This window comes from Hibiscus syriacus, unplaced genomic scaffold (genome assembly GCF_006381635.1).
Source record: "Hibiscus syriacus cultivar Baekdansim isolate YM2019G1 unplaced genomic scaffold, ASM638163v2 tig00005265_pilon, whole genome shotgun sequence".
NCBI classification, from domain to species: Eukaryota; Viridiplantae; Streptophyta; class Magnoliopsida; order Malvales; family Malvaceae; genus Hibiscus; species Hibiscus syriacus.
The window spans coordinates 12,596-37,466 of record NW_024062050.1 but is presented as its reverse complement, the minus strand read 5'-3'; the positions used below and the strand labels follow the sequence as shown (position 1 = coordinate 37,466).

General features: G+C 37.4%; 2 protein-coding genes across 2 annotated transcripts; both read right to left on the bottom strand.

The window, feature by feature from the left end:
• Positions 1 to 7,260: 7,260 nt before the first annotated feature.
• Positions 7,261 to 9,364, bottom strand: LOC120198996 (probable pectin methyltransferase QUA2). Its single transcript, XM_039200221.1, has 5 exons — positions 9,332 to 9,364; positions 8,945 to 9,128; positions 8,545 to 8,848; positions 7,979 to 8,117; positions 7,261 to 7,349 (listed from the first exon to the last, which is right to left on the bottom strand). Exons 1-5 carry the CDS (start codon positions 9,362 to 9,364, stop codon positions 7,269 to 7,271), a joined length of 741 nt encoding a protein of 246 aa, XP_039056152.1. The 3' UTR covers positions 7,261 to 7,268.
• An 11,819-nt stretch (positions 9,365 to 21,183) lies between these two features.
• LOC120198995 lies at positions 21,184 to 21,792 on the bottom strand. Its single transcript, XM_039200220.1, has one exon. The coding sequence runs from the start codon at positions 21,790 to 21,792 to the stop codon at positions 21,184 to 21,186; it is 609 nt and encodes a 202-aa protein (XP_039056151.1).
• Positions 21,793 to 24,871: the final 3,079 nt, after the last annotated feature.

Below are 24,871 nucleotides of genomic sequence, written 5' to 3'. Positions count from 1 at the left end.
CTTCATTTTTTTAAAGAGCAAACGCACGGGTAGATTTGACTCTTTTGCTCTCAAATTCGATATGAGCAAGGTTTAGGACCCCGTTGAGTGGAATTTTCTTGAGGCTATGCTCCTTAGATTGAGTTTCTCTATGGTTTGGGTTCAGGATGTTATGTGATGTATTAAAACAGTCTCCTACTCGGTTGTAATCAATGGTGCTGTTGGCAAACCGTTTGAACCATCTTATGGTCTTCGCCAAGGGGATCTACTGAGTCCTTATATGTTTCTGATATGTACCGAGGGTCTCTTCTCTTCAATTCAGATGGCGTCTTTTTATGGTTCTCTCAAAGGGGTTCGAATAAATAGATACGCTCCTCTTATTACCCATTTCGTATTTGTTGAGAATCCAGATTCCCTTGTGGCTAGGCTGTTTAGAGTAAAATATTCCCATACTTCTAATTTCCTTGCTTCTCCCCTGGGATCAAATCCATGGTTTGGCGAATTGGAACGAGAGTCTACGTTTCAATTTGGTCAGACTATTGGCTTCCAACGAATGATCAAAAACTAATATCTTCGTCTAGGGCTCATGGTTTGAACGTGGTGAGTGGCCTTATTGTTCCTGGTACACAGCACTGAAATTTAGAACTTCTCTTCTAATTTCAATAAGGAGGAGGTTGATTTTATTTGTAGCATTCCCTTACCTTCGACGCCTCAACCTGATAAATTGGTTTGGTATGGAGAACACTCAGGGCTCTACTCGATTCGTAGTGGGTACAAACATTTACTTGATTCGGGGAATATAAATGGCGATGAGACTCATTTGTTTAAGCAGCTTTTGCAATTGAATGCCCCCCTGAGGTTCGTATTCTGATTTGGAAATGCCTTCTTAACTATGTTCCTACTTTTCATAAACTGTGTATAAAGTGAATTATGCATGACACAAGTTGTCTTCGTTGTAAAGCTACTATTGAAGATATAACCTATGTATCTTGAGACTGCCCTTTTGCTACTCAGGTTTAGAATAAGCTAAACATATACTGGCCTACATCGGTTTCCAATGTTGAGTTTAAAGAATGGCTATGTTGGTTATTCAAACATATGGACTCTAATCAGCCAGCAAAATTGGCAATCTCTATATGGTGTTTATGGCATGCTCATAACATTCTTATTTATGAAAATAAAATGAAGAGCATGGATACTGTTGTTACCTCAATTAAAAGTTTTGAGAAAGAGTTTGGTGGTTTGCTCCGGCACTATTCCCCTCTCGCTCCATCTTATACAGTAGTTTAGTCACCTCCATCTCCAAACCAAGTCAAGATTAATGTTGATGCTGGTCACTCCTTGCGTCTGCAGAAAGCTATATTTGGAGTGGTCATTTGAAAAGAGCATGGTTACATTCCGGGCTCCTGCTACCGAATTCATAGCTCCTTTTCATCGGTGTTCACGGAGGAAGCACTAGTAGCTTATCACGTGCTTCTTTTTGCAAAGGATTTAAGTCTTTCTCATGTAATCTTGGAAAGTGATTCGAAATCCATTATCAGCAAACCCAACGTTGACGACTCCTCGACCATCAGAAGCACAATCTGGGATATCCTTTGCCTCTCCAAGTCTTTCACGAAATGTTTCTACCGTTTCACGCCGAGAGAAAGTAACTGAACTGCACATGCAATGGTGCAGGAAGGATTATCTTCGTTTGAGGATTGTTTCTGGGTGGAATAAGTTCCAGCTAGTGTTCAGGCCCTGATTGATGTCGATCGACGTTTCTCCGAACCGCCTTAGTAAGAATTGTTCTCCGTTTGATTTGGGTTCACTTTTTCTCCTATTCAAGGCCCCCTTCTTGTTCATCTCCAAGCTCACCCTAGCCTATCTTTGTGTTGAAATGTCAAAGCTTGGACGGTAGAAAATTGGTAAGTTAGGCACCTAATATTGCAATGTCAAAATTAGGTGCAACAATGTCAAAATTAGGTGCAATAATGTTTGAAAATTAAATGGGTAAATTATAAACTTTAGTCACTAAAATTTAGGGTATTTATAAGATTAGTCCTTAAGTTTTAACTATAAATACCATAGCTCATTTAGCTTCAAAACCATCCCAAAAACATTCTAGCTTTCTTCCAATACTAGAGAGAATTTAGAGAGTTTCTTGAGAGTTATTTTCTCCTTTTTATCGAGAGAGAAAATTATCATTGTTTTCTCCTTGGTAGATCGTGAGAGGTTGTAATTACTATTTTCTCATAGTAAAATTCTTCTACTGTTGCTCGTGGTTTTTACCCTATATTATTTAGGGGTTTTCCACGTAAATTTTGTGTCTCTTTTTATCTTCATTTTTATTTTCTCAAATTATCAGTTACGATTTTGCTCTATCCGATAGCCGTCTTCCGCAACAATTGGTATCAGAGCTAGATTAGAGTGTGTAATATCTGCTTATTGTCTTTGTGGTTGCCACCAAAAGGTGGATCTTCCAACATAAGAAAGTAAGAAGTTATTACCCATTCTTTGAAGGTTCCAGAGAACTATTCACGATAGTGAAATAGTAGGAGCTATCCGTAAACGAAGCAATAACAACGAAATTTGATATTGAAAAGTTCAATGGGAGAAATTTCTCATTGTGGAAATTGAAGATGAATGTCATCCTAAAGAAAGACGGGTGTCTAGCGGCTATCAATGAAAGACCGGTGGATTTCGCAGATGACATCAAATGGAACGAGATGGACGGGAATACTATGGCAAACTTTCATATAGTATTAGCAGATGAAGTATTGTCAAGCATCGAGGAGAAGAAGACAGCTAAGGAGATATGGGATCATCTTACCAAATTGTACGAGGTCACATCGCTGCACAATAAAATTTTCCTTAAGAAGAAATTGTACACTCTCCGTATGTCAGAATCTACTTCAGTGACAGAGCACTTAAATACACTGAACACCTTATTTTCTCAGCTTACATCCTTAAGCTGTAAAATAAGAGAACAAGAATGTGTTGAACTTCTACTTCAAAGTCTACCGGATTCATATGATCAACTCATCATCAACTTGACAAACAGTAATGTCACCAGTCTAGTCTTTGATGACGTTGCAGCTGCTGTTCTACAAGAAGAAAATCGGCGCAAGAACAAGGAAGACAGACAAGTAAATCTGCAACAAGCAGAAGCGTTGACAACGATGACAACGATGAGAGGGAGATCAATAGAACGTGGCCAAAGCATCAGTCACAAACATGGTAGATCGAAGTCGAGAAGCAAGAAGAATTTAAAGTGTTACAACTGTGGAAATAAGGGTCACTTGAAGAAGGATTATTGGAGTCTAAATAAAAACTCCAATCCACAAGGCAATATCGCAAACACTTCAGATGATGGAGATGCTCTATGCTGTGAAGCGTCAACCACCGTGGAAGGGAGAAAATGATTTGCAGATATATGGCTCATTGATTCGGGAGCAACATATCACATGACCTCAAGAAGAGAATGGTTCCATCATTATGAACCTGTCTTAGGAGGATCTGTGTATAGTTGCAATGATCATGCCTTAGAGATCGTTGGCGTGGGAACCATCAAATTGAAGATGTATGATGGAACAATTAAAGTTGTTCGAGATGTACGGCACATGAAAGGTCTGAAGAAAAATTTATTATCCTACGGATTGTTGGATAATAATGCTAGCAAGATTGAAACACGAAAAGGAATCATAAAGGTGTTCCGTGGAGCGCTTGTGGTGCTGAAAGGTGAAAAGATAGCTGCAAACTTGTACATGCTGAAGGGAGAGACATTGCTAGAAGCAGAAGCCTCTGTTGCCTCATGTAGTTCAGATTCTGCAATGCTATGGCATAAGAAACTTGGACACATGTCAGAACAAGAAATGAAAGTCCTTATGGAGCAAAAGCTATTTCCAGGCTTAACAAAGGTATCATTTACTTTATGTGAGCATTGCATAACAAGTAAGCAGCACCAGTTGAAATTTAACACATCAAATTCTAGAGGCAAAAGTGTTCTAGAACTGGTTCACTCTGACGTATGGCAAGCACCAGTTACATCCCTAGGCGGAGCAAAATATTTTGTCTCATTTATTGATGACTACTCCAGGAGATGTTGGGTGTACCCTATTAAGAAGAAGTCCGATGTGTTTTCAAATTTCAAAAACTTCAAAGCGCGGGTGGAACTTGATTCTGGAAATAAAATCAAGTGTTTCAGAGCAAATAATGGAGGAGAATACACAAGTGAAGAATTTGATGACTTTTGCAGGAAAGAAGACATCAAAAGACAGTTCACAGTGGCGAACACTCCTCAACAAAATGGAGTGGCATAGCGGATGAACAGAACCTTGTTAGAAAGAACAAGAGCAATGTTGAGGGATGCAGGCCTAGAAAAATCATTCTGGGCAGAAGCAGTCAATACCGCCTGTTATTTGGTGAATCGAGCTCCATCAACTGCAATAGAGCTGAAGACACCAATGGAGATGTGGACTGCTAAACCAGTTGGTTATTCAAACCTCCATGTATTTGGAAGTATTGTGTACGTGATGTACAACGCCCAATAAATTTCAAAGTTGGATCCAAAATCCAGGAAATGCAAATTCTTGGGGTATGCTGATGGAGTAAAGGGGTATCGCTTGTGGGATCCTACTGCCTGCAAAGTGATCATTAGTAGAGATGTTATCTTTGTAGAAGATAAACTACAAAGAAAAGAAGACGATGATAGCGTTGAAAAGTCAGAGACTACTCAGATACATGTGGAAAAAGAGTTTGAAGAAGGAGATTCTTCTGAAGTAGAACCAGCACATGATGAACAAGAACCAGAGAATTCTGAAGCTCCAACAACTCGTCAATCAGATCGTGTGAGAAGAAGTTCCAATTGGCACTCAGATTATGTTATAGAAGGTAATATTGCATACTGCCTTTTAACAGAGGACGATGAGCCATCAACATACCATGAGGCAATAAACAGCTCAGATGTTTCACTGTGGATGATGGCGATGCAAGAAGAAATCGAAGCCCTTCATAAAAATAATACATGAGACCTTGTGCCACTACCACAAGGAAGGAAGCCAATTGGTAACAAATGGGTCTTCAAAATCAAGCGAAATGGTGACGATCAAGTTGAGAGGTATCGTGCAAGACTGGTGGTCAAAGGATATGCTCAAAAAGAAGGTATTGATTTCAATGAAATATTTTCTCCTGTGGTTCGACTAACAACAGTTCGAGTAGTTTTGGCAATGTGTGCTACATTGAACTTACATCTAGAGCAGTTAGATGTTAAAACAGCTTTTCTTCATGGAAATCTTGAAGAAGAGATTTATATGCTCCAGCCTAAAGGTTTTGAAGAAGAAGAAAAGAACTTGGTTTGCAGGTTGAACAAATCTTTGTACGGTCTAAAGCAGGCGCCAAGGTGTTGGTATAAGAGATTTGATTCCTTCATTATGTGCCTTGGATACAACAGACTTAATGCAGACCCTTGTGCTTATTTTTTGTTATATTGCTGTTGTATGTGGATGACATGTTGGTTGCATGACCCAACAAAGATCATATTGAAGAATTGAAGGCACAACTGGCTAGGGAATTTGAAATGAAGGACTTGGGATCAGCAAACAAGATTCTAGGTATGCAAATTCATCGAGACAGAAGCAATAGGAAGATTTGGCTTTCACAAAAGAATTACTTGAAGAAAATCTTGTCACGATTTAGCATGCAAGATTGTAAGCCAATTTCTACCCCTCTTCCTATTAACTTCAAATTATCCTCCAGTATGAGTCCTAGTAGTGAAGAAGAGAGGATGGAGATGTCTCGAGTACCGTATGCATCAGCAGTGGGAAGTTTAATGTTCGCTATGATATGCACAAGACCAGACATTGCACAAGCAGTGGGAGTGGTTAGTCGGTACATGGCGAATCCAGGCAAAGAGCATTGGAATACAGTAAAGAGGATCCTAAGATACATCAAAGGGACCTCAAATGTTGCATTATATTACGGAAGATCAAACTTACTAATTAATGGGTATGTAGATTCGGACTATACAGGGGATTTGGATAAAAGCAAATCTACTACAGGATATGTGTTCAAAGTTGCTGGTGGAGCTGTAAGTTGGGTTTCAAAATTGCAATCAGTTGTGGCTACGTCTACAACAGAGGCAGAATATATAGCAGCTACACAAGCCAGTAAAGAAGCAATTTGGTTGAAGATGCTATTGGAGGAGCTTGGGCACAATCAAGAGTATGTCTCTTTATTTTATGACAGTCAAAGCGCCTTGCATCTAGCAAGGAATCCAGCATTTCATTCAAGGACTAAGCACATACGAGTTCAATACCATTTCATTCGTGAAAAGGTGGAAGAAGGAACGGTAGATATACAGAAGATCCATACCAAAGACAACATAGCAGATTTCATGACGAAGGCGATCAACGCTGATAAATTTACCTGGTGTCGATCCTCTTGTGGCCTGTCAGAGACGTAAGCAATATGATGGTACAAGGTAGAAAGAATGGTGTGAAGATATGATTGTTCCAATCAAATCTTCAAGTGGGAGATTGTTGAAATGTCAAAGCTTGGGCGGCAGAAAATTGGTTCAAGTTAGGCACCTAATATTGCAATGTCAAAATTAGGTGCAATAATGTCAAAATTAGGTGCAATAATGTTTGAAAATTAAATGGGTAAATTATAAACTTTAGTCACTAAAATTTATGGTATTTATAAGATTAGTCCTTAAGTTTCAACTATAAATACCCTAGCTGATTTAGCTTCAAAACCATCCCAAAGCATTCTAGTTTTCTTCCAATACTAGAGAGAATTTAGAGAGTTTCTTGAGAGTTATTTTCTCCTTTTTATCGAGAGAGAATTATCATTGTTTTCTCCTTGGTAGATCGAGAGAGGTTGTAATTCCTATTTTCTCATAGTGAAATTCTTCTACTGTTGCCCGTGGTTTTTACCCTATATTATTTAGGGGTTTTCCACATAAATTTTGTGTCTCTTTTTATCTTCATTTTTATTTTCTCAAATTATCAGTTGCGATTTTGCTCTATCCGATAGCCGTCTTCCGCAACACTTTGAATGCCAAGGAGATTTGTCGTTTACGTTGTTTTGTTTTGCTCTGTTAGAATTTGTTTCTTTGGTTGTGTTCAAGCTTATTGTTTCTATAACTTTTCAGTTTCTTTATTTTATCAATAAATGAAAATGGGTTTTTAATAAAAAAAATACTACTTTATCTCATTGGAAAACATATATATTGGTGTGTTTGACTTTTTTTTTTTTTTGAGTAAATCTTCTCGGTGTAGAAAGTGTGCGATTTTAAACAAGCCCAAAGATCAGGTTTCCCACTTCAACTGCACTGTTAGAACTCTAGCTTTTTCGATAAGAGGAGCCGTATCGTGAATTATTACCCAACCCTGCATCCACCAATGCATTAAAACATAGCAGAAAAAACCGGTAGCATTCAAAAGGTCCATTCAGAGTTGATAAGTTTAATATATACATAGCTGTTTGCACGGTGCAAAAGTGTGGATCATGTTTCCAGAACACGTCAAGCACTCATTTTTATTAAATATAAGACCAAAATGTATCCCTAACTATGATGAGATTATCTGCTGCAGTATAATTAATTAAATATCCGAGTATGAAAGAAGAGCAACACGAGACTGCTGAATGCATTCGATTCTCTAGTCAAAATGACCTCTTAGTTGATCTTAACCTCCCATGCAATCATTGTCACCGACACAAATGTTCCTACATGCATTCAAATCTCTCGACAAGAGACAAGTAACATCAAACCCTGAAAGTCTAGCAACAAAACTTCTCAAATAATCTACAGTTGCAGTGTAAACCGAATAAATAACTGCTTCCCTATTTTTTACTCTGTGTAGATTATTGGCTATAATGACAAGAAATGTGTAGCATGTAACAACACATTAAGCGGCAAACTTAATCCACTGATCAGGAATACAGAAATGGTAGGAGGTAAACACAAAGGGAACGGAAATGTAGCCTGATTAAATAAATGATAGCTTTGGTTCAGTACCTCTGGACGAAGCAACCTGTCTATCTCAGAGAAAAGATCAAGCATGGTGCACCTGCGATGTTGACTAGTCTCAAGGGATAGAAGTCCGTCCGCATGCACCATATCATAAGTTCTAGGATATGTTGGAAATGCTTCACACCTAAAATTGACGCAGATGGATTATAAGACATACAAAACACAAACAGAAAAGGTAAAAGTATACGTCGCACAAAAAAGTATCATAGCATGCGTGGGCTAATCAATTATGAACCTAATCGATTACTAGGATGTTCTAACTTCAAACTCGAGTTTCAGTAAAGACATCAGACATTAAACAAAATAGTTATCGTCTAGAGAGTTTGCTTCAAGTCTTAATATATAAATACATTTTTCATTTGTTGAATTCTTTTAGTTTACTCTGAGCTAAAAGCTGATTACTGAGGAGACCAAACTATAAGACAGCTCATAGCAAGCTTCATATGAAGATACTTCCATAAGACGGCGGCTCATATTCCAGCTTCACATAAAGAACATGTTGAACAACATCGCAGCAAAGAAAAAAAGTTATAGCTAGAGGAGAGAATCACCAATTGTGTAATACACCAATATAGCCCCTATCAAGAATCAGGGGAAGGTAGTTTGGTCCACTTGTTGGAACTACGTTCATGACCCAGGCAGACTTCCCTGCTTCCAGTAATGCAGCAGTAAAACCACCATAGCAAGCATTCATGTCTAGCACATTCCTGAGCATGTTATAAGGTGGAGAAGGATCCTCGTCACCTGGTCTCTTTGGATGATCTGAGAATATCAGGGGTGACAGAAGAGACCAATAACTACGAATAGCTGTTTTATAATGTGCAGTGTCCTCAATGAGTTCTTGTGGGTGTAGACCTGATAAAACATATAAATCAAAGTGGCAGTCAGAAATTTCTGTCGTCATTGCTAGATGGAATCTACATATAACATAACCTTGCAAAATCAAATTACCATATAGTGCTAGTTCATTCTTGTTCAAATTAGATCTAGAAGGCCATGCTACCCTCTCCTCAATAGGAATCCATCGGCGGCTATTTGTTCCACCTATACAATTTTGAAGAGGTCGATAATATGGAGATTCCACATCTTCTCCTTCGCTACATATAGAAGGACCAGAACCAGCCTCAAATATCCCCTTTTTTTTTTACCGATGATCTCTTCTTATTCGGTAGAGCTAATGTTCAACAAGCAAATATTTTTAAATGTATTCTTGACCAGTTCTGTTTTGTATCAGGTGCTAGAGTTAGTTATGATAAATCCAAATATTGCATATCTCTGGCAGCTAGATCGGGCATTGGACGAAGTTTTGAGCAAGTCATGAACATGTCGTCTTCAGACTTGGGAAAGTATCTCGGGGTCCCTCTCTTTCATGGGCAGGTGTCCAAAACTAACTATAGTGATATTGTCAATAAAGTGAATATGAGATTAAGCAGCTGAAAATCTAAAATGCTCACGGGTGTTGGAAGATTTGTTCTTATCTGCCCTGTTACCTCTGCTATTCCCACCTATACTATGTTAACATCTCGACTACCAACCAGTGTTGTTGAGGAAATTAATAAGGTCAATCGACGATTCTTACGGGGTGGAAATACTGAGAAACGTGTTACACATTTGGTTGCCTGGGACGAGGTTTATAAACTAAAACGTTTTAGAGGCTTGTGGCTTCGTTTTTTTGCAAAACATAATGTCTTGTGTTATAATAGCGGAACGATGATTATTGACAAACAAATAAACACGATCGAAAAGAAAAAAACAAAGAACACCAAGTAGAAAACCCAAAGGAAAAAACCCACATGTGAAAATTTTTACTAATATTAAGGAAGAAAATACAATAGTATTTTGGTGAAATAAAAACTTGATATCTAACCCTAACCCTTAGTTTATATTTATAGGATAGATACTTAATTAGTAATTAAGGAAAATTAAATAAAGTAAAAAATTTATTTAATAAAATTTTCTACTTTTAATCAAATTGAATTTCATATTTTCTCAATATTTATATGTTAATTAATTTGTGCCACTTTGGATTCGAGTCAAACTCCAATACCGTGTTACTTTTAAAATCCACATAAAGATTCCTAAACCAACCGAACATGCTTTGGGTGAAGGCAATGAAATTAGCTTATGGAGTTCGTGGGGATCCTTTGAAATATGCAGTTGACCCCATAAACAGGTCCCCTCACTGGTCACACACCTGGAAAAGTATTGTTTTCGTATTGTAGGGCTTTGGAGCTGGATTTTTTAGACGAATTGGGAATAGAGAAGAGGTGTTGTTTTGGACAGACAATTGGCTGGGAAGACCTCTTTCTCAGGACCAGGATATCTCTCCTAACGTTGTTAAAATGAATGCTAAAGTTAGTGATTTCTTAACAGAGGACAATCTTTGGGACATTAACAAGGTTTTTGCTCTTTTACCTATGGATGCAGCTATAAAAGTTATGGGTTACCCCCTCCCTGAATTTACGACCATTTAGGATACGTATATTTGGAGATATATGACGAATGGTAATTTTACAACACGCTCTGCTTATGTAGCCCTCACTACTAGGGATGTTATTTGGAGATGAATCTTTTGTTGATTTGGAAAATGCTAGTGCCTTCTAAATGGCAGTACATCATCTGGCTTGTTTGGTGTGATCAGATTCTTACCAACGCTAGTCGAGTTACATGGGGAATGGATTCCACTGCAAGTTGCGTTATCTGTGGCCATTGTTTTGAAGATTTGAATACATCCTGCGTGATTATACAACTGCTCAATGTATTTGGAGTCGTTTGCCTTATGATCCAAGGAGAAATCATTCTCCTGCGCGTGATGTTAAAAGCTAGATTCAAGACAACCTCAACACTACAATGAAATCCCAGAGGTTAGTAACTCAATTTGCTTGTATTATTTGGAATCTATGAAAAGAGCGCTGCAAACGAATAATAGATGTCGATGTCCATGGTTTTTTTTTGATAAATTAATCAGTTTCATTATCCAAAGAACAAGTTCAACAACAAGAACAAAAACTGCTACAAAACCAGAAGTGTTCTGTTTACCAAAAAATTTACTTACAAAAGAATTAAGAGCAGTTTATATTCCAAAGTCTACAAAGGGTAGAATTAGTGCTATCATTTCTATTTATGTTCCTATCCCTCAGCTGGAATCGCACCACATCCTTAATGATAGTAAACAGCTCTTGGGTGTTTCTGTAGTGACCTTGAAAGAGCCTCATGTGATGTAAGGCGAATCTACACACTTTGGTGAGAAGAGTAGATAGCCTTATTGTGTCCCGATCTAGGATTGACAAGTACTGATGTCCTTGAATTAATAAGCTTGGGCTGCAAAATAATAAGACAGAAATATGATTAATAATGGGTTTAAGAAATGAATAATAATATAAGTAATGGAATGAAAGAATAAGAATAGAGATGGCTGCGGAATTGATGGATTGATGGGTGTTGTTGATGATGGAAATGACGAAATGGAGATGGTGGTGTTAGTATCCCAAACACGCCAAAGAGGAAACTATGCTATGAAGCACAATCCCGGTCTTCACAAACTTGCTTGAGGGGTGGTGATCGTGTCTTCAACCCACTAGATAACAATCTAGGAATTTAGGAATCAAAATGGAAGGAATGACGCCACAAGTATAGGAACTACACTTGTTTAATCGATAAAGTTCACAAAGAACTTTGAAGAGAAATAACTCACAAGAGTATGTTTTATATAAGAGATGAGATGAGTACAATGATGGCAAGCCACTCTATTTATAGGAAATGAGAGGGCTTGGCCGAATGATTACAAGTTGTTTCGGCTAGATACATGTCTCTAGGAAAATACATAATGCTTGAGATGAATGAATAAGTCCTTTGGGCTTATGATGGTTCGGCTAACTCTTCATGAAAGGCCTTAATGATTCGGCTAAGGATGGGAAGACATCTCCCTTGGCCGAATATGTATGTTGGTTCATCTTGGCGCCATTTTCTCCCTTTGGCCGAATGGTGGTGTGTCTCTTCATGCTTGGCGCCAAAAGGCTCTCATGTGTATGGCATGTGATGTGGCCGAATAGGCATGGAGCCTCTAGCTCATGTTTCTTGATGATTTAAGCATCCAATAGGCGTGATCTCTTCACCGATGTGTTCCTTGTTGAAAAGGCATCTTCATGGGCAGCATCATTCATGAAAGGTCACAATGTTTGAGAAAGGTAACCCTTCATGTTTGAGCTACTTCGGGTGTGAATGAGCTGGTGGTGAGCTGACCTTAGATGACTTGTAACATGATGAACGTTTGGGCAGCTCCTTGTGAAAAGGTACCTCTTGAGATGGCAACTATTCGCGAAAAGGTACGATTTCACAAATTTTGATGTAGGACATATTTGAAGTGTCCTAAGTGGTGATGATGATGGTGCAACTCCCCAGCTGAAATGAGTTCATCTTGTAGCTCAAATCTTCAGCTCAATCCAGCTATGAGCTCGCAGCCTCAAAACAACTTTTCATCGATGAATCCTTATGATCTCTTAAGCATCCCTATGTGAGTTTCCTTGCTGTTTCATGCTCCATTTAGCTCTAATGCAGCTCCCAAGTCTTGGCCGAATGTGCCTACACGCATAATATAAAGAAATAAACTAAGTAAATGAACTTATACAATGTATTATATAATAATGTGGACTATAGTATATAATAACTTATATCTCATATATTAATGATTAAGTATTATAATAACCATAGATATATATGTATGAAATAATTATGAAATAAACATATATGTATGTAAAGTTAGAAAGTTTCTTCCCTTGTAAGGGTGGAATAGCCATGATAATCATGATGCTGAATTGGATCACATCATCCTCCCCTTCTTTTAATCGATTTGTCCTCAAATCGAAAGATCTTCCTTTCCTTGAGTCATTCCATTGATAAGTACCTTTATAAAAAGATTCATATCTTTTGAAAGAATGCCTTGTAAGTTCTTGATCTGGAAAGAAATAAAACTTTCATTAGTATGAATGTGATCAAACAAAATTAAAGTTAAGAAATACTTCCTGAAAGATGTAGATTCAAAGTTCATGTCTATTGAAGGCATTTGGCTTTGAATGTTGATGTCCTTTTGTATTCCAAAATTCATGCCCCTTTCCATAGATAGTTGCATTAATTCATGAAAGGTGATGACTCTTGGAATGGTGATGTCCTCATAAGTCACGCCCTTTGGATGAAAAATCATTTCCCTTGGTTTTCAATAGGCATGTTTTTGATTCTTGATGGGTCACGTCCTTTGGATGAAGAGTTACCATTCTTTGCTCTTCAATAGTCGCACCTTTTGGTTCTTGAAAGATCACATCGTTTAGTTTACCAAATTGATGGATTGTGTTGCTTGATTCATCCTGCAAATCAAAGGAAACTTTTGTTTGGTTAAGGTTAGAAAAATCAGCATCAACTTTGCATCTTGTTAATAGGCATCTTTGTGACAAGCACTTAGAGGTATAAGCACTTGTTTTTGGAATGTTTTCTTCCTGGTTTAACTTCGATTTTCCTTTCCTCATGGCCTCAACACTTTGTTTCATCTTGATTTGATCAACTTGGACTTGTTTAGGCGTCAAAGGTGTTAGGATGATCTTCTTCCCTCCATGGTTGAATGAATACTGATTAGTAAAACAATCATGAATGGTCCTCCTATCATATTGCCATGGTCTTCCAAGGAGTAAATGACTAGCATGCATAGGAACAACATCGCACATAACCTCGTCCTTGTACTTGCCAATAGAGAAAGGAACCATCACCTGTTTGTTGACATTAAGTTCTCCTCGTTCATTTAACCATTGTAATTTGTAGGGATTTGGATGTTTCAACGTTTGCAATCCCAATTTCTCCACCATGATGGTACTGGCAACATTAGTACAACTTCCACCATCTATGATCATGAAACACACCTTTTCTTTCACATGGCAGCGGGTATGAAAGATGTTTTCCCTTTGTGCATCGTCTTCTACTATTTGAGCACTTAGACTTCTCTTGACCACTAGGGCTTCACCTTCTACCGGAGCACCAATTTCGGTTTCTTCCTCAACTTCTGTTGGTGTCGGTGCAGCTTCTTCTTCTTCATGGTCAGATTCAATCTCACCATTTCCAAGTAATAACATGGTGTTTCGGTTGGGACATTGTGTGGATATATGTCCCCTCCCAAGACACTTAAAGCAACGTATGTCTCTTGTTCGTTCAGGGATCTCTTTTCCTCGATTCTCTTTATTAATTTGGGAAGCATTTGATGATTCAGCCTTCTCTTTGGTAGGAATAGGGGTAGACTTCCTCAAACTATTGTTTGGACTCCATCTTGAAGATGTAGGCACTGAAGTACGAGAGATAGATCTTCTCCGAAGTTGCCTTTCTATTTTCATAGCCATTTGCACCATTTCATCAATTTCGATGTAATGATACAATTCTAGTGTGTTGGCAATCTCAGGATTGAGTCCAGCAAGAAATCTAGCCATGGTTGCTTCGCGATCCTCCTCAATATTGACTCGGATCATTGCCACTTCCATTTCCTTATAGTAATCCTCTACACTCCTTTGGCCTTGCTTTAGGTTCTGCAATTTCTGAAACATATCCCGATGATAATGAGTAGGAATGAAACGTTTACGCATGATACCTTTCATTTCGAGCCATGTTGAAATTGGTCTCTCTCCATTCCTCCTCCGAGTAATAGTAAGTTGATCCCACCATATCAAAGCATAATCAACAAATTCCATAGCTGCCAATCTTACTTTCTTGAGTTCGGAATAGTTATGGCAACTAAACACATGTTCCACATTGCTTTCCCATTCAAGATAGGCTTCTGGATCAGTCTTTCCTTGGAATTGAGGAATTTTGATTTTGATGTTGCTCATATTATCATCAACATTGGCACGCCTAGGTCCTTGTATCAATGCTGGTTCTTCTTCATCATAAGGATTTGGGACATCATCTTCTGGAAGAGGTTGTTGCCTCCGAGGAGTATCATTGTTTCTGGTTTGTGGTTGATCTCGTCTTTGGTCTAGTTTCTCATGGAGAGCATCAAATTCTGTTCGAAACATCCTTATCATTTCTCCAATCAGTGCTTGCATTTGCAAGTTGGGTTGACCTGCATTTCCTTTAGGACTTTGAGACATGGTTAGTAAATAAAACAAAAATAAACCTTACCAGCACACTCACAAAGTCTCACAAGTTCACTCCAAAGAAAAGATAAGATCACTCCACTCAACACTCGTATTTACTCTCGGGATTATATATTTGGCTTTTAACAATTCCCCTTCTGATCTCACTATCTCAATAGCCTTTTTCCACTCAAATTTCTCTTGCTAAGTCCTTCGAAGAACTTACTCAAGATTATAACAAGTTAATTCCTTCCTTTGTGTGCGTCGGCTGCAAATAGGTTAGGATAGAAAAGGAATAGAAATGGAAAAGTAGAAGAAAGGATTCAAAGGTCTTTTAAAGAAAGAAATGGTTGAAGACAAAGAAAATGAAAGGATAGAAAAGGAAGAGGTGACTTACAATTCAAGAAACAACACTTACTGCAACCTTTCTCAAGAAACAATAAGGTTATCTTCTCTAAATGTAGATGGCCTCTTTGATGTACTTTGCTATGGTAGAGCACTTTCCTTGGCTTTGCTTTTCTTTTTGAATTCTTTTTCTTTTCTTTTCTTCTTTTCTTCTTCTTTTTGTCTTTTTCTTTCTTTTTGCACTCCAATTTTGTTGAAGGAGTCTTTTTTTCTCTTTTGAATTTCTTTTTGCTTTGTACGCCAATGACACTTTTGTTGTCAATCCAACTATGCTCTGATACCACTTGATGTAAGGCGAATCTACACACTTTGGTGAGAAGAGTAGATAGCCTTATTGTGTCCCGATCTAGGATTGACAAGTACTGATGTCCTTGAATTAATAAGCTTGGGCTGCAAAATAATAAGACAGAAATATGATTAATAATGGGTTTAAGAAATGAATAATAATATAAGTAATGGAATGAAAGAATAAGAATAGAGATGGCTGCGGAATTGATGGATTGATGGGTGTTGTTGATGATGGAAATGACGAAATGGAGATGGTGGTGTTAGTATCCCAAACACGCCAAAGAGGAAACTATGCTATGAAGCACAATCCCGGTCTTCACAAACTTGCTTGAGGGGTGGTGATCGTGTCTTCAACCCACTAGATAACAATCTAGGAATTTAGGAATCAAAATGGAAGGAATGACGCCACAAGTATAGGAACTACACTTGTTTAATCGATAAAGTTCACAAAGAACTTTGAAGAGAAATAACTCACAAGAGTATGTTTTATATAAGAGATGAGATGAGTACAAATGATGGCAAGCCACTCTATTTATAGGAAATGAGAGGGCTTGGCCGAATGATTACAAGTTGTTTCGGCTAGATACATGTCTCTAGGAAAATACATAATGCTTGAGATGAATGAATAAGTCCTTTGGGCTTATGATGGTTCGGCTAACTCTTCATGAAAGGCCTTAATGATTCGGCTAAGGATGGGAAGACATCTCCCTTGGCCGAATATGTATGTTGGTTCATCTTGGCGCCATTTTCTCCCTTTGGCCGAATGGTGGTGTGTCTCTTCATGCTTGGCGCCAAAAGGCTCTCATGTGTATGGCATGTGATGTGGCCGAATAGGCATGGAGCCTCTAGCTCATGTTTCTTGATGATTAAGCATCCAATAGGCGTGATCTCTTCACCGATGTGTTCCTTGTTGAAAAGGCATCTTCATGGGCAGCATCATTCATGAAAGGTCACAATGTTTGAGAAAGGTAACCCTTCATGTTTGAGCTACTTCGGGTGTGAATGAGCTGGTGGTGAGCTGACCTTAGATGACTTGTAACATGATGAACGTTTGGGCAGCTCCTTGTGAAAAGGTACCTCTTGAGATGGCAACTATTCGCGAAAAGGTACGATTTCACAAATTTGATGTAGGACATATTTGAAGTGTCCTAAGTGGTGATGATGATGGTGCAACTCCCCAGCTGAAATGAGTTCATCTTGTAGCTCAAATCTTCAGCTCAATCCAGCTATGAGCTCGCAGCCTCAAAACAACTTTTCATCGATGAATCCTTATGATCTCTTAAGCATCCCTATGTGAGTTTCCTTGCTGTTTCATGCTCCATTTAGCTCTAATGCAGCTCCCAAGTCTTGGCCGAATGTGCCTACACGCATAATATAAAGAAATAAACTAAGTAAATGAACTTATACAATGTATTATATAATAATGTGGACTATAGTATATAATAACTTATATCTCATATATTAATGATTAAGTTATTATAATAACCATAGATATTATATGTATGAAAATAATTATGAAATAAACATATATGTATGTAAAGTTAGAAAGTTTCTTCCCTTGTAAGGGTGGAATAGCCATGATAATCATGATGCTGAATTGGATCACATCATCATGTTTCTTTCTTCCCATAGGACATAGATTAGAGAATTAAGAGCAAGCTTCAAAATCAAAGTTAGCAAAGATTTACCTTTTCAAGTAGAGCTTGCCCACGCGAAAAAAACATCCCAAGAGGTTATGGAATGTTGCAGACTAGTGTGAGTGAAAACAGAATTCCATAATTGTTGAGCCATATGACAATGGAGGAACAAGTGTTCCCTTGTTTCCCAAGGATCGTTGCAAAATAAGCAATGGCATTCATTGATAATCCCCATTTGGTGAAGTCTCACTTTTGTTGGAAGTCTATCAAGTAATGCCATCCAAGAAATCAAGTTGTGTTTAGGAATGTGCAAAGGAAACCAGATAATTTTTTGCCAGTGGACTTGGGATCTGTTATCACGAATTGCATCCCAAATTGAAAAAACTTTCATTGTTCCAGCAGACAACACTGAGGAAGCCTCGGTTCTAAGTTTAAAAATACGCCTTAAGTTCCAGCTACAAGAGGGATGAACATTAAAATTCCAAAAATTGTTGCCTTTAAGAACATAGTGTTTAACCCATGCAACCCATAGAAAACCTTCGCCTGCTAAAATATTTTTGATATGGAGGATCATACAAGCTTTATTCCATGTCTTCAAATCTTTAAGACCAAGCCCTCCATCGGATTTCAGAAGACAGATGTTTTTCTAACTCACTCTAGCTCCTTTCGCAGCTTTATCCTCACCTTTCCAGAAAAAAATGTGAGCAAAGTTGCTCAATTTTTTTAAGGACAGAATGAGGAAGAGAGATTTGCCTACACCAATAATTAGTGATATTGAACAAGACAACTTTGATTAATTCGCTTAGAGATTTAGTAGACCAATGATTTAACCTTGCTCTAATGTTATCAAAGAGCGCAGCACAATCACTTTTAGTAATTTTTCTGGTGACAAGAGGAATTCCGAGATATCTAACAGGAAGTCTGTAACACCCCCAACCCATATTCGACCCGGATCCGAGTATGAGGTGTCACATTGACTTTTCAAAACATTTACTTGTATAAAATTGTGAGTGATTTAAAATTTTTATCCATATAACTTATTCAGAACATTTACAGAACTATTCAGAGCTTATACAATATATCATTTTGATTACATGCCAACTAGAACTTCATATATTAAAATAAAATATTATTCACCAATATTCAGATCTGACATTTGGTAAGGAGAACTGACATATCTTGCTCCACATTGCTCTTTACTCTTCTCGAAACCTACGTGTAAATCACTTACACGCTAAGTCTATGACTTCGTGAGGCAAATAAACATATAATGCAAAGTATAACTTGTAATCATACAAGAACAATTACTACTATCATAGCATACCCCAAATATATATTCGTTCATCCATCAAATACATACATGCATATAATTATCTTCATTCCTATCATTATCATTTTATTATCATTCATATTTCTATTCTCTTGTTCATATGATTTATTATGTTCATATCATATATCTTATAACATATACAATAATCACTAACACACATATATCATGTCATATAATTCATATCCCAAAACATACATTGTATTCAATATTATCTCTTATTAGCCCATGTATACATGTGAGAACTGTAGATATGTGAGTCTATTGAGGTTGTGCACTATACTGTCACCACAGCTCGTATAATTCCCACTAGGGCACGTAGAATTTGTCCCGAAGGACCACATAGATGTCCCAAAGGACTATATATAACACATATGTCCCGAAGGACCACTATGTCCCGAAGGACCGCATAGACCCTCGACTCTTGGCATGCCAACTATACCTCTAGCTCTCAATACACATAACATGGGCATTTTCACTTATATCATTTCACATATACACTTTCATATTACATGTTCATATAAGCTCATAACTTCTTTCACATGTACATGTAGACATATAGCTTCTTTTCATGTAATTCATATGTTCACATATCTCTTTTCATATTCTCATAGGATCACATAGCTCATATATACATTATAGCACATACTTCTCATAGACATATAAAAACATATATCCTCATCACATAACTTATATTACATATTCATATAATCATTTATATTTATACCACATAGCTTATGATCATATAAATTATATCACAGAATCGCATCATCACATAAATCATATCTCATAGAAAAGAACATAACAATACATATTCACATACTAACGGCAACCAACTATATTTATTTTCATGCATGCATACAATCAGAACATGGAAATAGACTCATCGCAAGTCTAATTTCCATCTAATCGTATACTATAATTATATGCACTCACCTTGGCCTCACTATGTTCCAATCCACTTTTATTATTTCCTCTCTTTCGATCGAATCTTAACTTGATAATCGTTCCGGAACGTCCGAAACTTGTTCGTTCTCGATATCTACATATTTATACATTGATACATATCAGTATTTAATTGATGTATTCTAATCTATCATTTCTTAGACCAAAAGAAATGTCTATTTCAATTTCCCCTTGAAGTGCATCGATACATTCTATAGTGCATCGATGCATTCTTTAACATGTGCATCGATGCACTACCCATGCATCGATACACTAATCACCTTTGATGTTTTCATTTTAAGGGGGTGCATCGATGCACTAATTGCATTTGATGTTTCCATTTCTAATGGGTGCATCGATGCACTTCCTGTGCATCGATACACACTAAACAATTTTCTGGAAATACCCTTGATGCATCGGTACACATTGAATGTGCATCGATACACATAACCCAAAATTCATTTTTAAGCCAGAAAATCACTCCAATTCTACTTAAACACTTCATATTACATCCTCTACCATATTCTTAACTCTCATATACATACTTAAACTCATTTCTACTCCTTTATCACCCCCTTAAATCTCAAAATTTCTTTCTCCCTATAGAAATCAATAATCATATCAATTTTTCAATATGTTTTTAATTCAATTCTATCACTTCATATCTATTAATTAAGTTGATGACAAGTCAAATTTATCTTCCAATTTGAGTAATGAACTCTATTCCAAGATTTCATTTGAAAACTTTTAATCTTTAATCTCTCCTAACTCCACCATCCTTTGCTTTTAAGATGATTTAAGCGTTCTTTAAGCTTAATTATCATCTAATGATCATAACCCAACCTTAAAATCAACAATTAATCCACAAACAAAGAAACTCACCTTTGAGCTTGGAGATACAGGAGGAGAGGAAGAAGAAGGAAGAAGAAGTTCTGGAGAAATCTTTCCTTCCCACGTGGTTCCCTTATCTTATAAAGAGAAATAAAAATCTTCCTTGTCAAATGATCATTTTGCCCTTTAATTCCTTTAATAATTACTAGCAAATTTTAGGAAATATTTCCATATAAATCATTGAACTATTCAATTCTTCTACTTTAGTCACCAAATTATGAAACTTTATAATTTAGTCACTAACCCAAAGTTTGGGATATTACAAAGTCTGCCAATTTTAAAAACAGTGAGCAGATTGATTTCCTCCATAATTGAACAATGAATACCATCAGCATAAAGGTCACATTTCAAAGTATTAATCTTAAGACTAGGCATCTCATAAAACATATCAAGGACACTAAAAACCCCAATAACAGAATCAGCAGTACCTTTGTAGAAAATTAAAAGGTCATCGGCAAAAGAAATATAGGTGAGGCCAATTTTTTTACATTTTGGATGGAAACCAAAAATACCTTTGGCAGCTGCTAAATTGAGGAGTTTAGAGAGAATGTTCATAGAGAGAACAAATAACAGAGGAGAGAGGGGATCACCTTAACGAATGCCTTTAGCTCCCTTAAAGAAACCAATAAGACTCTCATTAAAGGAAATAGAGAATCTAGCAGTAGAGAAGCAAAGTTCAATCCAATTGATGAAAGTACTTGGCATACCAATGGATTGTAAAATGGTAGAAATGAAGTCCCAATTCAGAGTGTCAAAGGCTTTATGAATGTCAATCTTTAAAGAGCATCTAGGAGAGATATTTTTCCTATTATACCCGCGAACTAGTTCTTGAGCTAGAAGTGTATTATCCAGAATACTTCTCCCTTTTATAAAAGCGGTTTGGTTGAGAGAAATAATATCAGGGATGAGAATCTGAAGTCTTCGAAGCAGAATTTTTGAAATTGCTTTGTAGAACACAGAGCAACATGATATTAGTCTAAAGTCTTTAACTTTGCTTGGGTTGGGAATCTTAAGCACCAAAGCTATGGTGGTAGCATTGAAGGCTGGAAGAAGGAAGGATTCTTGAAAGAAATGTTTAATGGCAGCAATAACATCCTCAGAAATAATAGGCCAAGCATGTTTGAAAAAAATAAGGAGTATAGCCATCGGGACCGGGAGACTTGTCATTTCCCTGACAGATAAAAGCATTTCTAATTTCATCGTTAGTAACTTCCTTGATAAGATCTTCAACACTTTCCACAGATAGAGAGTACTGGAGAATGTTTTTCAACACGCAGGGGTCAAGATTTTTCACTTTGGGGTCTTTAGTACCAATTAAGTTGGTGAAATAACTTATCACCTCTGCTGACATATGGTCAAATGTTTCCAGCCTATTTCCTTGGTCATCAACCAAGATACGAATGGTTTCTCTTTTGTTTTTTATGGCTAGAGCATAATGGAAAAGTTTGGAACATTTATCTCCATCTTTAAGCTATTGCATCTTAGTTTTTTGTTTTAAAACAAAATTTCAGCAGCTTGAAGGGATTTAAGATCAGCTTGCAGATGGATTTCCTTAACAACTTCATCCTCACCTTTTAAAGTTTTAAGCTGTTGAATTTCCAGTTCAGTTTTCTTTTAGAGAACCCTAGCAGAAATGTCATTGAAGTGAGATTGATTGAGCTCTCTAAGGTTAGCTTTCAACCGCTTTAATTTAGAGAAAAGGCATTGCATTGGATTTCCTTGAGCTAGGATCATCCAAGAGTGATGAACAACATTCAAGAAGTTAGGGTGCTGAACTCAAAAGTTGAAAAACTTAAAGGGCTTGAGACGATTAGCTTGAAATTCTTTAGAAAGCCAAACCAATGCCAAGCAGTGATCGAAAATATCTGGGGCGAGAAATTCAACATGAGAAGTCTTAAAACTTCTCATCCAATTAAAATTAACAATAACTCTGTCTAGTTTCCTAGCAAGAAAAGAATTAATCTGCTTGTTTCACCAAGTGAAGGAGGGACCAAAGAAAGGGTGATCCATCATATCGAGGTCAGAAATAACCTCTTGGAAGTCACGCATATCAGAGGAAATGAAAGGACCCAGAAGATCAGAAGCTGAACTCTCAGAAGGATGGAGAGTAACATTAAAATCGCCTCCAAGGATCCAAGGAAAATGACCAATGCTAACAGCTAGATCACGTAGTTGTTGCCAGAGTAATCTTCTCACCACACCATCATTAGAACCATACACAGTTGTTATAACATAAGGGACACCAAGGTAGGAACCTTGGATAGACATAATTTGGTCAGAAGACTGAATAAAAAAAAAGTGCAGACCAGTTTTCCAAAGAATCCAGATTCTACCATTCACAACGTAGTCATAATTAGTAGAGACATTCCAGTTTTTAAATTTCTTTTCAATAATATCTCCAGTCTTATCAACTTTGACTCTAGTCTTCAACAAGCAAAGAATTTCAACTTTATTATGTATAGCTCTCTTGAGAACTTTATCTTGTTTTAGAGGACAATTAAGTCCTCTAACATTCCAGAATGCAATAATCATTGAGAATGATTATCAGTGGTAACCCCTTTACCACCATCAATAGAATTCAAAGACTTATCACTTTTATGTTTCTTTTTTGTTTTCATATCTTTAATTAAAGCAACCACACCTAAAGAAGCTTTCCAAGGATTACGATTTTGGCTTATGTTAATCGTGGTTGAATCATCAATCCACTTAAGACATCAAAACTATTAGATAAGCCTGTTGAAGATGCCTTTGCTTTATCTTTCAAAAGCCTACCCCTACCTTTCTTGCTAGTAGTTAGTGAGTTATCATCATTTATAATTTTGGTTGGAACATTAAGCTCAGAGATTGTAGAAGCCTCCACAGCAGAAATATTTGCTTCAATAACAATAGTATTATTAACAGGATCACTAGTTTTAGTAGTTTCAACAGTTTCATTAGAAGGAGTATTGTCTTTATCTTGCAGTAATTCAATTCCCCCAACCTCAGGCACAAACTTAGTAACATTAGGGGGACCTTCATTCTTTCTCCAGAATTGGGTTTTAACAGGATTTTGATTTTTAACTTCCTTACAACCTTTCTCTGAGTGACCAAAGATACCACAAGTTTTACATCGAGAAGGCATCCAGGGAATTTCAACCATGACCGAAACAGAATGACCTTCATTTAGCACTACATCAATAAACTTAGGTATTTGATCTTTGACCCCTATTTCGACGCAAACTTTAGCGTATTCAAGATGAGATTTGGCTGCAGTAATCGAGTCCATGGAAAGGGGAATTCCAATGGCACTCGAAATGTAACTTAGCCCAGCACGAGAGAACAGTTCCAGAGGAACATTATAGAGATGAACCCAAATTGGGATTCTAGTTAAATCAAAGTTCAATCTACCTAGGTTAGGTTCCCATTTTCTCAGGATCAAGGGTTTGTTTAAGATATGCCAAGACTCATTTTCTAGTAACCAGCTCCTATCGGATTCAGAAGAAAATGTGAAAACATAGAGGTTGTTGCCAGCAAAGCTTACCTGGACATTGTTATCCGCAAGAGCTTTTTTCCATAGGTTTTCAACAATGCGCTGCATTGAAGCAAATCGAGGGGCTGCACCAAGGAATTGGCCAACCAGTGCATGTTTCCACTCTGCAATTCCAATTTCCATAACCTCTTGAGGAGGCTACACAATCGTGGAACCATCGCGAACCCTAGGCGGGAAGTATTCTAAGTCTTGACCCACAGAGCATCCAAATAGATTCCTCCAGTTCATTGGGGCTTCACTCATGGTTGGAGACAGAAAAGAGAAACGGGAAGGACGTAACACCAAAAAGGAGAACGAAGACGTCGGAGACGCAACGGAAATCCTGAGATTCCGTTAGGCCAGCTAACGTGCACCTAGAGGAAATCTTATCGTGCGCCGTGTATTCTCACCATTTTAGCATTTTCCATGTTTTTTATGAGAAAGGTCTTTGGCATAAAATTAATGTCCCCATTGAAGAGGTCTTGAGGGCGAATTGTAGGTGTGATAGTATCTTGAAGCCACAGGTCCTGGTTGCATGGTCGCCACCTCGAAGTGGTTCTCTGAAATTTAATACGGACGGTGCAAGTCAAGCCTGGAAATTACAAGAGCCGGGGGTATTCTGAGAAACGAAATAGGAGAATGGATACTTGGCTTTGCTGAGCACCTGGGAGTTTGTTCAAGTGTAACAGTAGAATTGTATGTCATTCGAACAGGGTTGATTGCTTAGAATTATGGTTACGACAATATCGTTTGTGAAATTGACGCTAAGGT

Coding starts and splice junctions, on each gene's coding strand:
- LOC120198996 (XM_039200221.1), bottom strand. CDS start 9,364: ATGAAAGAGAGGGACCCCGAGATACTTTCCCAA. Junction 9,129..9,331: donor ACCCCGAGATACTTTCCCAA/GTCTGAAGACGA, acceptor TAAAAAAAAAAG/GGGATATTTGAGGCTGGTTC. Junction 7,350..7,978: donor ACAGGTTGCTTCGTCCAGAG/GTACTGAACCAA, acceptor TGGTGGATGCAG/GGTTGGGTAATAATTCACGA.
- LOC120198995 (XM_039200220.1), bottom strand. CDS start 21,792: ATGAAATTAGAAATGCTTTTATCTGTCAGGGAAATGACAAGTCTCCCG.